At 51.9% G+C, this 12,385-nt stretch overlaps 5 protein-coding genes across 5 annotated transcripts; 2 read left to right on the top strand and 3 right to left on the bottom strand.

Annotated features, from left to right (window-relative positions):
* Positions 1 to 335: 335 nt before the first annotated feature.
* On the bottom strand, positions 336 to 1,256 carry Z520_03686 (uncharacterized protein; the record flags this gene model as incomplete). Its single annotated transcript, XM_016774196.1, has 1 exon — positions 336 to 1,256. One exon carries the CDS (start codon positions 1,254 to 1,256, stop codon positions 336 to 338), a length of 921 nt encoding a protein of 306 aa, XP_016635142.1.
* Positions 1,257 to 2,723: 1,467 nt separating this feature from the next.
* On the top strand, positions 2,724 to 4,338 carry Z520_03685 (uncharacterized protein; the record flags this gene model as incomplete). Its single annotated transcript, XM_016774195.1, has 5 exons — positions 2,724 to 2,951; positions 2,997 to 3,219; positions 3,276 to 3,415; positions 3,463 to 3,550; positions 3,599 to 4,338. The coding sequence occupies 5 exons, from the start codon at positions 2,724 to 2,726 to the stop codon at positions 4,336 to 4,338; spliced, it is 1,419 nt and encodes a 472-aa protein (XP_016635141.1).
* A 716-nt stretch (positions 4,339 to 5,054) lies between these two features.
* On the bottom strand, positions 5,055 to 5,751 carry Z520_03684 (uncharacterized protein; the record flags this gene model as incomplete). The annotated part of the gene is made up of 2 exons (XM_016774194.1): positions 5,055 to 5,596; positions 5,649 to 5,751. The coding sequence occupies 2 exons, from the start codon at positions 5,749 to 5,751 to the stop codon at positions 5,055 to 5,057; spliced, it is 645 nt and encodes a 214-aa protein (XP_016635140.1).
* Positions 5,752 to 6,288: 537 nt separating this feature from the next.
* Positions 6,289 to 8,141, top strand: Z520_03683 (uncharacterized protein; the record flags this gene model as incomplete). Its single annotated transcript, XM_016774193.1, has 3 exons — positions 6,289 to 6,628; positions 6,700 to 6,967; positions 7,061 to 8,141. 3 exons carry the CDS (start codon positions 6,289 to 6,291, stop codon positions 8,139 to 8,141), a joined length of 1,689 nt encoding a protein of 562 aa, XP_016635139.1.
* A 972-nt stretch (positions 8,142 to 9,113) lies between these two features.
* On the bottom strand, positions 9,114 to 11,933 carry Z520_03682 (uncharacterized protein; the record flags this gene model as incomplete). The annotated part of the gene is made up of 4 exons (XM_016774192.1): positions 9,114 to 10,321; positions 10,390 to 11,657; positions 11,718 to 11,808; positions 11,867 to 11,933. 4 exons carry the CDS (start codon positions 11,931 to 11,933, stop codon positions 9,114 to 9,116), a joined length of 2,634 nt encoding a protein of 877 aa, XP_016635138.1.
* Between the last annotated feature and the right edge of the window lie 452 nt (positions 11,934 to 12,385).

Below are 12,385 nucleotides of genomic sequence, written 5' to 3'. Positions count from 1 at the left end.
GACTGTGACGCTCAGATAGAAGAATCATGTTGCATTGCTTGCGTTCTGAGTCTTTCCACATCTCCAACCTCGGATTGGAACACCACTATCGCAATAGACCTGTCCTCGGAATTCAATTAGTTGTTCAAATTGACTTGCCCCCGGACATTGTGAATCTGCACAAAGTCTTCCTATGCCTTAGCTGAACCGGAAGAGCCACCCGAGCCAACTCCAGACAATATACCTAGCCAGAAGCACACCCCCAAGCCCCCGATCTAGTCAGTTCCTGCCGGCGTCTAGGAAGGCACAGGCGCCAAAAGTGCTTGAGAGTGGCCCGTTGTCTGACCGTGCCTGGCTCAAGCATCATAGCTTGGCGAATACCAAGTTTTGGAATATTCCTCAGGTGCAAGAGGTATCGCAGAGTCTCCACCACGCCCACCACCGCCGCCCGAGAACCGCTCTGCCGGCTGGATGGACTTGTATTCGATATCCCTCCTGATGTTTCTGCTCAGCCAGGCACCCGTGATGAGGCAAGCGACAGCCAAAAGCTGGACCAGAACAATGCAGATCAGCTTGACGACGAACGTGCCCGTGATCGGGCTGATGTCCGGGTTTGTATCGAACGTGTAGACGACTGAATAGACTGCCCTAGCTCCGACGAACAAGCCGCCGACAAAGGTGAAGACCGCCAAGGAGATGAGATGCATTGGTCTCACTGCCTTCCTTGTTCGACGTACGGAGCTCCAGACGTAGAATGCGTATATGATTTCCGCAATTGCAGCAAGGAGCATCAGGACGCATCCAACTTTGCGGACAGTCGTCCAAGTACTGGAGTCGTGGTCACTGTCCTTGCTGGCCGACTTTTCGGCGCCGTAGACGATCAATCCCATGCCGCCGGCTGACAGGACATGGAAGAGCCCTTGGAGGCTTCGCAGTTGGCGAAGCACGTTTTGCGCCTGATTGTGGGGCAGGGCGGCTTTGACTTGATAGTGGTGGGCTTCGTGGGCAAAGGCGGCTAGAATCAAGAGCAGGGGAGAGAGGCCGGCTGAGCTGATGGCTTGAGTGGTAATAATGGCGCTTTCGTCCGTTAAGTTTCGATTGGCTATGCCTAGCCCGTCGGCAACAATGCGGAGGACGGCGAAGAGGCAAAGATAGACAAAACCCAGCGAATGCTTGCTGCCATGGCGTATTCCGAGGAATATGATCAGAGGGAACAGCAAGATGTAAATCGCTATCTCGGCAGCGTCGAGAGCGACTGTATCTGAGGTTTGCGCCATGATGGGCCACTGTCAACGATTGTTCTGCTATTGGACTTGTTGTATTCAGCAAGATGAGTTTGGCAAAAAAAGCAATCAACGAGAGGGGAATGTTGTTCAAATATATACATCCTCACCGATGCTGGACGGGTCTGAAAGGTCGCATTTAGTAAAATTACTTTGATGGGAGGATGACTCAAATGTCACAGTAAGAGGCTGAGTGAAACAGGGAATGGATATCTGAGCCTATGTTCGGTCCGCAGCTGCCAACAAGGTCGGCGAAATGAGATGAGGCTATGGTGGCATATTGGCCAACGCCGGGTGTGAGAAGAGGGTACTGGAGACGGAGGGAGTTCCACTCAAAGATAGAACGTGTCAGGCCAACAACGTCCTGAGGAGAAAGACCATTCTTGTGTCAAGACACGCAGAGGCACGTCGGACAACACTCCTTTTCAAGCAAAGCAAGATCAGTGTTGAAGTCACATCCTCCAAAGCTGAGAAGCCCACGGCGAGTGATGGCCTTGGAGGATGCGATGCTCTACCTCAGCAAGGCTAAACGACACAGCGATCATGTCAATCGCTTATTTCTTGAGACTCGAAAATTCAATTGAAGGGCCTGATGGCTTCATGAACTAAACTTTTCAAAGTTAACGGTGCTGGAGAGGTTGACCTTTTTGGCCCCAGCTGGTTAGCAGAGCAAAGTTGACAACTGGAAGGACTCTCAGCTTCGACAACTTCATTTCGTCTGGTGATGGCTGTGGAAGCAACTTTGAAGTTGAAACAGATGGAGATCTCCAGGGCATGTGGAGGGCCTAAATGATCTCCACGGAAAATCTTTGGCGGAGTCACCGACACTATTTCTTTTGCGGTTAGTTTTGCGATTTTTCGTTCAGCCTTGCCAAGTTCAGGGGCCTCGGCAAACCAGAGCCTCGTAAAATACCGAGTACGCATACAAAATCCCTTCATTTGATTCCCCGGCCCCAGAGACGCTATGCTGGAACCGCATATGCTAGTGCCGCAGCAAGCTATGTTGGAGTGGACGTCATGGAGACGGTCTAACAACAGACATCAACCTCCATGGTGTCCCAATCGCTTCTTGTTGGCCCCTCGCCATGATGAGTCCGTACGTTTCCCCCGCTCATCTGATGGCTCGGAAACGTCCTCTATAGTCCGGAGGTCCACCTGCATTTGGTTAGTATAACGACGTTTGATGCATAAAGGGACAGATATCCGTCGTTACTTACAACTCTGTGGCATGCAAACAACTGGGTTATTGCAGCTACTAACACCGTCAAGCTACGTCACCCACAACATGGACACCGCTCAATGGTTCCAAGGTTGTCTAGGAGCGTTTCCTTGGACATCGCTCAGAATGTGATCTCACAGATAAAGTATTTAACGGTCGTCTTTCCACTCACCTGTGAGTTTCTTCAAGCATAACTGAGACCGAGTTCAGCACCCACGCCACTCTATTGAGAGCATTTCATGATGTTCATTTCTCTCGCTATTCTTGTCTTGACAGCGGCACGGACAGCCTTCGGGCAGACCGGAGTCAACTGTACCCATCCAACTGCATTCTATGACCAGACCATCGACCATAATGCCACCAAAAGCGGAACCTTCAAACAACAATACCAACTTATCCTAGATTACTACAAGCCGGGAGGTCCTATCCTCTTCATGCAGGGAGCAGAGACCGCGAATCTCTCTTGCTTGGTACGTTTCGACTAACATAACTTGACTCGCTCTAACGATATACAGGAGTACATGGTCTTTGAAGACTGGGCGCCGGCCTTAGGTGCTGCCGTTGTCCAACTCGAGCACCGTTTCTTTGGCGTCAGCAATCCAAGTACCGCTTCCAACGTTACAGAGCGCTACGAAACCCTCACTCTGGATAATGTTCTCCTGGATTCTGTCACCTTTGTCGAATACTTGAAGAAAAATAATACCGAATTGAATAATGCTAAGGTGATCGCACATGGAGGTATGCTGTTCATTGGGAACACACAGTGGGAAAGGGAGGACTGACCCGTGTTCCAGGCTCATATGGGGGTTGGCTGTCTGCATTACTGCGACTCAACTATCCACAGACTTTCTATGGTTCCATCGCCTGGGCTGGACCGACGGAGAGCTTTGGACCAGATTCTTCAGACCCTGCGCGTGGATATTGGTACACCTTTGTATGTACGTCTCAGTTATACGATGAGATGGCCATTAACAGCTGCAGCTATCGAATATCTACTCCAGCTACTCCGCGGAAGTTGCTGCCAAAATCAAAGCTGCACTTGCAACCTATCAAGGCTACATCAAGACTGGTATAGGGATCACCTCGATCAGTGAGAAGGATTCTAATGATCTTTCAGGGACAAATTACGAGGACCTCGCTCACGGACTCAACCTCTGTGAGGTTCCCCAGAACACCAGCGATCTCGACTTCATTTACCAGACACAGATCCTCAATGCGTACACGGCCAACTCTCAGTTCAGCTACGGAGTACTGCCGGGGATCCCAGGGCTGACAGCCAACCCTTTCAACGAAGCCCTCAATCTGACCCTCGAGGCCAATGGTACCTTTGAAGTCCTCAATGCCAGCCTCTCGGTACTTTTCAAGGGCTCTTGTGTAGACTGGACGGGAGAAAACGCATTCGACTTGGCCGGCGCCGAGCAGGTACCCTTTCAGTACTTGGAATGTCGATACTTCCCCATCTCAGCAGATCTGGTGACCAACGGCACTATCTTCCCTGCTGCATCCCTCGGTTATAGCAACAACCGTGCCCAATTCTGCTCAGAGACCTACAACATGACCATTCCTACCCTACAGGAACTGTCGACGGAGTATCACTTCACCTCCAACGACCTGCTGGCGGCGACCCACCTGCTTTTCACATTCGGAACTCTCGATCCTGTCTCTAGCTGGGCGCCGTGGGAGCTGTACCAGAGGATGACTCCCAACCGCAATGCTTCAAGTCTGATCGTCGTCCCGGAGGGAGGCCACACGGAGGATTCTTTCAATCCAAGCTTCTTGACCAAGCCTGGCGTTCTTCAGGCGCAGAAATTCGAGCTCGAATATATCAAAGAATGGCTTGGCATTACCGCCTACTGAGGAACTAGATATCTCTTCATCTTGTGGAGGACATGTGAGCAACTCATGTACGCTATCCACCCTTCCGTCCATTTGGCGCCTTTTCCCTTGGCATGGCGGTCAGGCGTCCTTTGAAATAAATTTTCAACTAAACCTCCTTAAAGCTTTAACTAGGCTCTCAAGTAACTTTACCATCTAGTTACCTAGGTACCTGTACTTGCCCAGTGCCAAGGAAAAAGGTGCCAAATGGACGGAAGGCACCCATGGGCCCAGAAGGGGAGATAACGTACCCAACCGTGACAGTGAAAGGAATGAAGACGCTTGAAAGTTTTCTTTATTTTGACAGCAGCACTAGCTGATGGCATTTGATGACCATTGACACTTGATCCGACACTTCAGCAAACATGCTACGGATCAATCAGAGGATCTCGAGAACCTCCCCGCGACATGATGTCTCATATGCATCTCCCTCCATCGACCTCCATGCATATCCCGGTAATGAATTCGGCATCATCGCTCGCGAGGAAACTTGCGGCATTGGCCACGTCTCTCGGTTCTGTAAACCTACCCAGCGGGATGGAGGCTAGAATCGGGGCGCGATTCTCTGGCGTGTCTTCTTTACCTAGGACCTGGGGCAGCCTTCATAGCAGAGGATATCAAGTTAGTAAGTACATCTCAAACCCTTCCGAAGCTTGTTTCTTCAACTCGACGCTTGGGGTCCGGGCAGAAGGAGTAGCTCACATTCCAGTTTCTCCCAGGGCTGGGAGTATAGCATTGAACCGAATCTTGTTGGGTGCGTATTCCACTCCCAGGCTCTTCGTCATGATGCTCACGGCGCCTTTGGTAGTGTTGTACCATGTTACGCCGGGCCTCGGTCTCGAGGCACCCGTGCTCGACAGGTTGACGAAGTTCCCGCCTTCTCCGCGTTTCTGGAGATAGGGCACGATGACCTTGCAGCTCCAAAAGAGGGATTTGACGTTGATGCGCATGAGGCGGTCGAATTCTTCTTCCTCGACCTCGTGGCTCGGCGTACTTTTGTAGATGACCCCGGCGTTGTTGACCACGACGTCGAGCTTGCCGAACCTGTTGACTGCCGTCTCAAGCGCTTGGTTCCATGTTTCTCCCTTGGAAACGTCGCCGATGACTGCCACGACACTGCCGTCTGGGTAAGACTCGGCCACGCTGTCGGAGAGGGCGGGGCTGATGTCCACTGCGACGATTTTGGCACCTTCTCGATGGAACTTCTTGGTTATAGCTAAGCCCCGGACACAAGTAAGTTCTGTGATCCACAAGGTATATCCAACGTGACGGAGGCAAGAAGGTATATATACCTGACCCAAAGCCCATACCGGCGCCTGTCACCAACGCGACCTTTCCATGAAGCTGGCCCCCGCGAGTCGCTTCAACAGAGGCATTGTTCGACCCTTCTGCCATGGTCGCAAGAGGTCGTCAACCCCGTATCAGAACGTATGGTGGTAAAGTCGTTTCTCCGAGTTTGCTTCGTCCTCGCAACGTACCAGGCGAGCCAGGGTATGTGGCTTATATTCTGCGTGGACGCATGCTTGTTGGAGATGTTTGAATTCCCCCGCTGGCGCCCCCACACCAAAACCCCCTTTTCTCCGGACTCTCGATCGAAAGGCCGAGTGCCGCGGTCGACGATCGCTTCCGGTTCATGATTTTCCGGAGCTCGAGAGAGATTTGGGGACATCAGGAGTGTGGGGAGGGAATCCATCAAGGCGAACCGAAAATGCCACTGGCAAGGTGCAGCAGCTTCACTTGGAGTAGTCACCCTTGCAAGTTGAACATATTTATGTATTCTGAACCCTTCTGAATGCCGGCAGCTCTGTGCCAGCGCTCTGGTCTTGGTGTCTTGTACAATAAAGGCTGCTATCACCCATTATCTTAGAAGGTGGGATTATCACCATAAGATTCTACAGTTATTCAGGCGATTCGAACGCCCAACACCCCAAGATGCCTCAAAAATCACCTTTTTCAATCACCATACCTCCGACCGACCTTCTCACCTATCTTTTCCCGCCTGACACAAAGCCTTCGACTCAGCCTCTCTACATCTCTGCCGACGAGCCTTCCCGGTACTCGTTGTCGCCCGCGGAGACGCTCATCTGGGTCAAGCGGCTGGCGCTTGGGTTACAGCGGGTGCTCGGGGTGAAGGGGAGTGGTGCAGAGTCCAGGACCGGGTTCACGATTATGATGTTCACTCCTAATCATGTGTTTGTCCCTGTTGTCTATTTGGCTGCTATCGCTGCAGGCGGTATTTTCAGTGGCTGTAGTATAAGCTTTGGTGTCAACGGTAAGCAAGATCTTGATCCTTGTCCTTTTGGTTCTCGTTTCGTCGTCTGCTAAAGACGAAATGTGTTACAGAAGTGACATCTCAACTGCAAAATACTGGAACAGAGGTATTCCTCGTCCACCCGAAACTTTTGAATGTGGCTGTCGCGGCGGCCAAAAAGGCGGGCTTGCCCAGGGAGCGGATCTTTCTTCTCGATCAAGACCCTCACCCAGAAACTGATGGAGTCCTCGATTTCCGGTCGATACTGGCGACTGAAGGTGAAGCCCGAGACTGGTGGTGGAAAAGACTGAACGGCAACGAAGCAAAGAATACCACAGCCGTTCTCAATTACTCTTCTGGGTAAGCCATCTGTTACCAGCACCTTGAATATATTCAAGGCCCTTTCTGGGTTATCGGGGTGATTGGAATGGTAGAAACTGACACTGGCTGTAGAACTACCGGACTTCCAAAGGGCGTCCGCATTAGCCACACCAATCTTATCGCAAACGTGTCTCAGTCGATCTATATGCGCGATCTCGAACAGCCGTATACTCCAGCCACGCGACCCCAGGAACGCTGGCTGGGGTTTCTTCCCCTCTCTCATGCTTACGGACAGTTGTGGACTATTCTCGCCGCACTAAAGACGCTGTCACCGGTCTACATCATGGCACAGTTCCACTACGTCGAGTTCCTCAAACACATCCAGTCCCACGCAATCACTCACATACAGACTGCCCCACCAGTGCTGGTGATGTTGGCCAAGAGACCCGAGACGGAGAACTACGACATCAGCTCCTTGCGCAACATTCTCTGCGGGGCCGCGCCTCTGAGCCAGGAATTGCAGAACGAAGTCACCGCGAAACTGAACGGAGGGAGAGTCGTGCAGACCTGGGGCATGACCGAGGTGACGTGTTCGTCGCTCCACATGCCGGGCGGGAGGGACGATCGGAGCGGCAGCGTGGGCTACATCGACCCCAACTGTGAAATGAAACTGCTGGACGATGCCGGCGTTGAGGTCGGTGTCGGCGAAAGAGGCGAGATCCACGTGCGCGGCCCCAACATATGCCAGGGCTACTGGAGGAATCAAGAGGCCACCCGCGACCTCTTTGACCAGGACGGGTTCCTCCGGACCGGCGACATCGCCGTCAGAAACGCCGAGGGCCTGTACTGGATCGTGGACCGCAAAAAGGAGCTGATCAAGGTCAAGGGCCTGCAAGTGGCCCCGGCCGAGCTTGAAGCCGCGCTGTTGGAGCACGACGGCGTTGCCGACGCGGCCGTCGTGGGCGTCAAGGTCGGAGAAAACGGCGACGAGGCGCCCAGGGCCTATGTCGTGCTGAAAGAAAAGTTCCAGGGAAAGCTATCCGCCGAGGCTCTTGCGCGGTGGCTGCAGCCCAGAGTGGCAAAGCACAAGTACCTGACCGGCGGAGTGGTTTTCATTGACGAGGTGCCCAAGAGTCCCAGCGGGAAGATTCAACGGAAGCTCATACGAGAATGGGCAGCGAAGGACTCGGCTACGCTCAAGGCCAGGCTGTGAACACGTAGAGCACTGGGTCCTATTCTCCTTCAGCGGCTCGGCACTGGGTCTCTGCACGAGCACAGCATATAGTTCTCTCTCCCCTTTGCCCACTCCGCGGACCCAAGGCTAGGATAAAAGGTGTAGATGACACTTAGAAGGTAAAACATTGGGGCAGTGAAGTCCGAAGACATCGACCGAGAAAGACGTGGAGACTGACGGGGTGTTCTGAGAAAAGAATTGAGCTCTGCGTTCTCTTCCATCGCTACCGGTGCCAAAAAAAATCATGTATCACGCGAGCGGTGCATAAAGTACGGGTGAGGCTTTCCCTTTCTTGCTTTCTCCCCACAATCATCGGTGACCTACCCATTCTCGCTCTCTACACGACGAGACGAGTACACGGCTCGACGGTACTCGGTACTCGGTACATAGAAAGGGGGTGACTTGTCAAGAGACAGTAGCTTAGCCACTTCTACCCTAGGTAGGCTAGTCTCTGGCGGTACTCGGTACTCGAGTCGGTAGGCTCTCGGCACCAGACAATCAACCTCATGAGGCTGGAGCATCCGCCAACAATACCGAGGACTCTGTATTCCTCCGCCTCCGCCTTCGTCCCGGGAGAACAGCTTGCTCCGCTGGGGAGGGTAGAGTTTCTCAATTGAATCAGCGAAAATTCCTCATGTCGCGGAGGAAAAGAACATTGAATATGGCTGCGGCGAAATCTCCGTTCCACAGGCGTGAAAGGCAAAAGCCATTGGCTTCTCCAATCCAGCGCCCAATGTACTTTCCCAAAGGACTATCCAAGGTCCTTATCTATTGCGTGCAATAGAAAGCACCGAAAGAAGTCAATTAGGTGACGGAAACATTCATGACGGCGTATTCGGCTCGATTTTACAAGCTTTAATATCCGATCAATCGCGATCATCAGGTTGAGAGACTAGAATGTGCTTTCAGTATCAGATTTGCAAGGATTTCAAAAGTCCGATAGGCATACAGTTAATCACTGTCCGGGGTACTTGGGGTTCCCTCCGCGGGCCTCTCCGCGGGCCTCTCCGCGGACCTTTGCTGAGGCGGGACTGCAGGGCTTTTGTCGGGATATTGAGTTATCTTTTGCAACAAAGGCTTTGCACACTCCGCCTGCGGTTCCTCAATGACAATAGAGCCGTCCTCGGCCTGGGAGAGAGTGATCTCCTTCCCACCATGGGTCTTGATCCATTCCTTCGTTGACCGGCTCCTTCCTGTTCCTTTGCCAGACGTTGTTGTCACCGGTGACTTAGTGTAGGGCTGTGAAGTGACAAGGCGACCGGGTGACGTCCGGTCAAGATATCTGCGCATCTTCGTGGTGCCAGCTCTGCCCAGACACAAAACCACCAGAACGGTGATCAAGACGCAGAATGTACCGAAGGCTGTCATTATCGCCGGTATACCGTAGATCAAGTGATACCTGACACGTCGCTCGTACACGGTCACCGGTACCAGCACTGTCGTATCATCCTGCGACGAGCTGCCATCGCGTTTCTGGAGGGTTTGCTGTTGCGGCGGTTGCAAACTTCTCGTTCCAACGACCGAATTTGCCGCCACGTCCGTCCAAATGAGATTCAATATTCTGGCAGCGTTTTCCGGATTGCGAGAAAGATCTTGCCAGAGCCTATACATGGCCAGATTCGTGCTCCCGGTATAGTCCGTAATGTCCATGCCCGAGGCGGAGGCGATGTCATAGACAGTATTGAGTGCGTCGACGTGGAAATTGACGCCCGGCAGGTTCTGATAGCCAACAGAGGCCGGAGTCTGGCCTCCACCACCAGCATAGCCGGGCAGATAAAGGAATTCTTTCTGCAACGTGGTGACACTCACGTTGCCCTGGTCCGTTCCCGATAGGAGACCCCATAGGATGTTGACGTCCTCGAGTACCATGTCTGTCTTCTCGACTCCCCACAATGGCTTGGAAGACTCATTAGGATATACCTTATTAGATATGTTGGTCACGGTCAGCCCGGAGAGATCATCGCTTCCATTGAAACGGAAGGAAACAGTCTTGATAAGAGCTTTCGAGGTCGAGATGCACGAGTACAAAGGGACAGTCCACTTCGAGCCGGGTTCGAAAACAATGGACTCACTCCCGTCTCTCCGCCGCGGCGCTCCGTAAAGCAGTCCACATGCAGCCGCAAAATTGGTGATGTTCGCAATATCTTGGCCACCAGCGCCTGAGCAAATAAGTTCTGCTTATGTTACTTCAACGAACAAAAAAAGAAATCGAGCGAAGGGAACTTACCAGCAGTGGAAAAGTTTGTTTGTGAGACTCCAAAGGGATTTGGATATAGCGGTGGAACTGATGGGACGTCGGATGGCAAGGAAAAGTTGTATAGAGAACTGGTATTATCATATATTCCCGTTCCCTGGTCCAGATCATCTAGATAGTATCCATACAACATGGACGACGTGAGGACATCAGGACCCAGCAAACTTGACATTCCCGTGAATGCAGATGAATTGGCAGTCATGAGAGGGAATGTCTTTCCAACATAGGAGTCGAGGTAGTCGAAGGCATGGGAGTCCGGATCGCTTTGATTAGCAAAATTGGTCACGTTCATGAAAGCCATAGACCACACATTGTTGATCCAAGCTGCCTTGTATGCGCGCAAGTAGAGGTCTGGATTCTTCTGTGTATCGCCCCGGTCCCAATATGGGTATTCCTTGTTGATATTGGCAAAGCCCCCCCGATCTGTCAGCACCAGATCTGTAAGTGTGTTAATAAAAATGTTGTCGGCTGTGTATTTGGGGAGAGCAAAATCCAGGGTTAGGTTTGTATCAACACAGAGTGATTCGGGCTCAACAAAGAGCAAGTCTTCAGACCAAGTGCTGCCAAACGGCGACACGGGTGGTGCACTATGATTTCTGAAGCCGATTCCACCATTCTTCATGTCCACAACCAGGCCTTCAATGACAACATAGTCATCTTCCAACACCATGGTCGAAATTTGTCGGAAGGCGGTAACAGGGTACGCAGATCCATTGTCTGGTGCTAGTGCCCCAGGATTGTTGTTGATTTGAGACCAAGTGTACGATCTTGACTGGATGTCAAATATGCTTGAGACAGATCTGTCCTGGGTCGAGAGGCCGCTTTGGAATACATCAATGACATATTGGGGCACATGAGAATCGTAATACTTGGCTGACCAGTATTCTCCTGTGGCATTATTGATATAGGTTATGGTTTGAGGCGAGTTTGGGCAATTCGCTGGGTAGATTCCTCCGCAGATACGACTCCAAGGAAGGTAGGTCCTAGGGGGAGTTCCGTAGCCAAACTCGGATTTATCAGCGATATAATGGAAAACCGATGCGGTTTGCTTTTGGCCCGAGAGGATGTCTTGGTATAGACCAAGGGGTGTGACAATGGCGGCAACACCGATCAAGATGGTGAAGAAAGTCTTCAGGGCGCCAATGGTCACCACGCGCGCAGGGACTTTTGAGGTCGTCGCAGTGTCGCCGGAGAGAATCGATGGCCAGTGGGAGGAATGCAGGAACCGGCCGACAACAGACCTGGCAGAGAGGTCAATCTAGACTATTCGTATGCCTTTGGCAAAAAGCGCTTCCACGTACCACCCGGCTGCCGTTGTAGTTGCCGCCAAATTCTTCTCTGTGAGGAGTCCAAGAAGAATGATCGGCAAGGCCGTGGGAACGAATATCTGGACTGAGAAATGGTATTAATGACCTTACACTCCGGATGGTGGCAGATTCATGGAGCCTACCAACAAAAATGGCAGCCGCGATGATGCCAGACACGTAGCCAACGGTTAGATTGTTTAGGTCGACCATATTGACGAGAGGCGAATCAACATGCCCACACAGTTCCTGCGAGGTAGTAGCCTTCGCAAGAGCCGCACGAGGATCTCAGGCAAAAGAATCCTGCTCAAATCACCAAAGGCCTCTGGGAGGAAGCAGGTGCAGGAGAAGCATATTTGAGCAGTTGATATCTCTAACTGCTTGCGAGGCACACTGGTCCATGCCTAAATACATTTCAGTGCTCGAGGTCATTAGGTACTGCCCAATAACAGCTTAAAATCAATGGAAAAACCCGAATACGAGAACTAGACAGCTACCGGTCGAAACCGCTGTTTTAGCAATCTAGTCCAGACCAAAGCAAATATTGGGGCCAAAACCTTGTCCCATGGGATAGTCAATAACCAACCCTTGTGTCCCCCTTGGAGTTTGTTGCACAAATATTGTTGTTGACAAGCGATTGCCTCTCCGTCGCTGTCTCGTGCTGT

The sequence above is a fragment of the Fonsecaea multimorphosa genome (genome assembly GCF_000836435.1).
Source record: "Fonsecaea multimorphosa CBS 102226 unplaced genomic scaffold supercont1.5, whole genome shotgun sequence".
Classification (NCBI taxonomy): domain Eukaryota; kingdom Fungi; phylum Ascomycota; class Eurotiomycetes; order Chaetothyriales; family Herpotrichiellaceae; genus Fonsecaea; species Fonsecaea multimorphosa.
The sequence above is the reverse complement of the archived record's forward strand: the minus strand, read 5'-3'. Positions and strand labels throughout refer to the sequence as shown.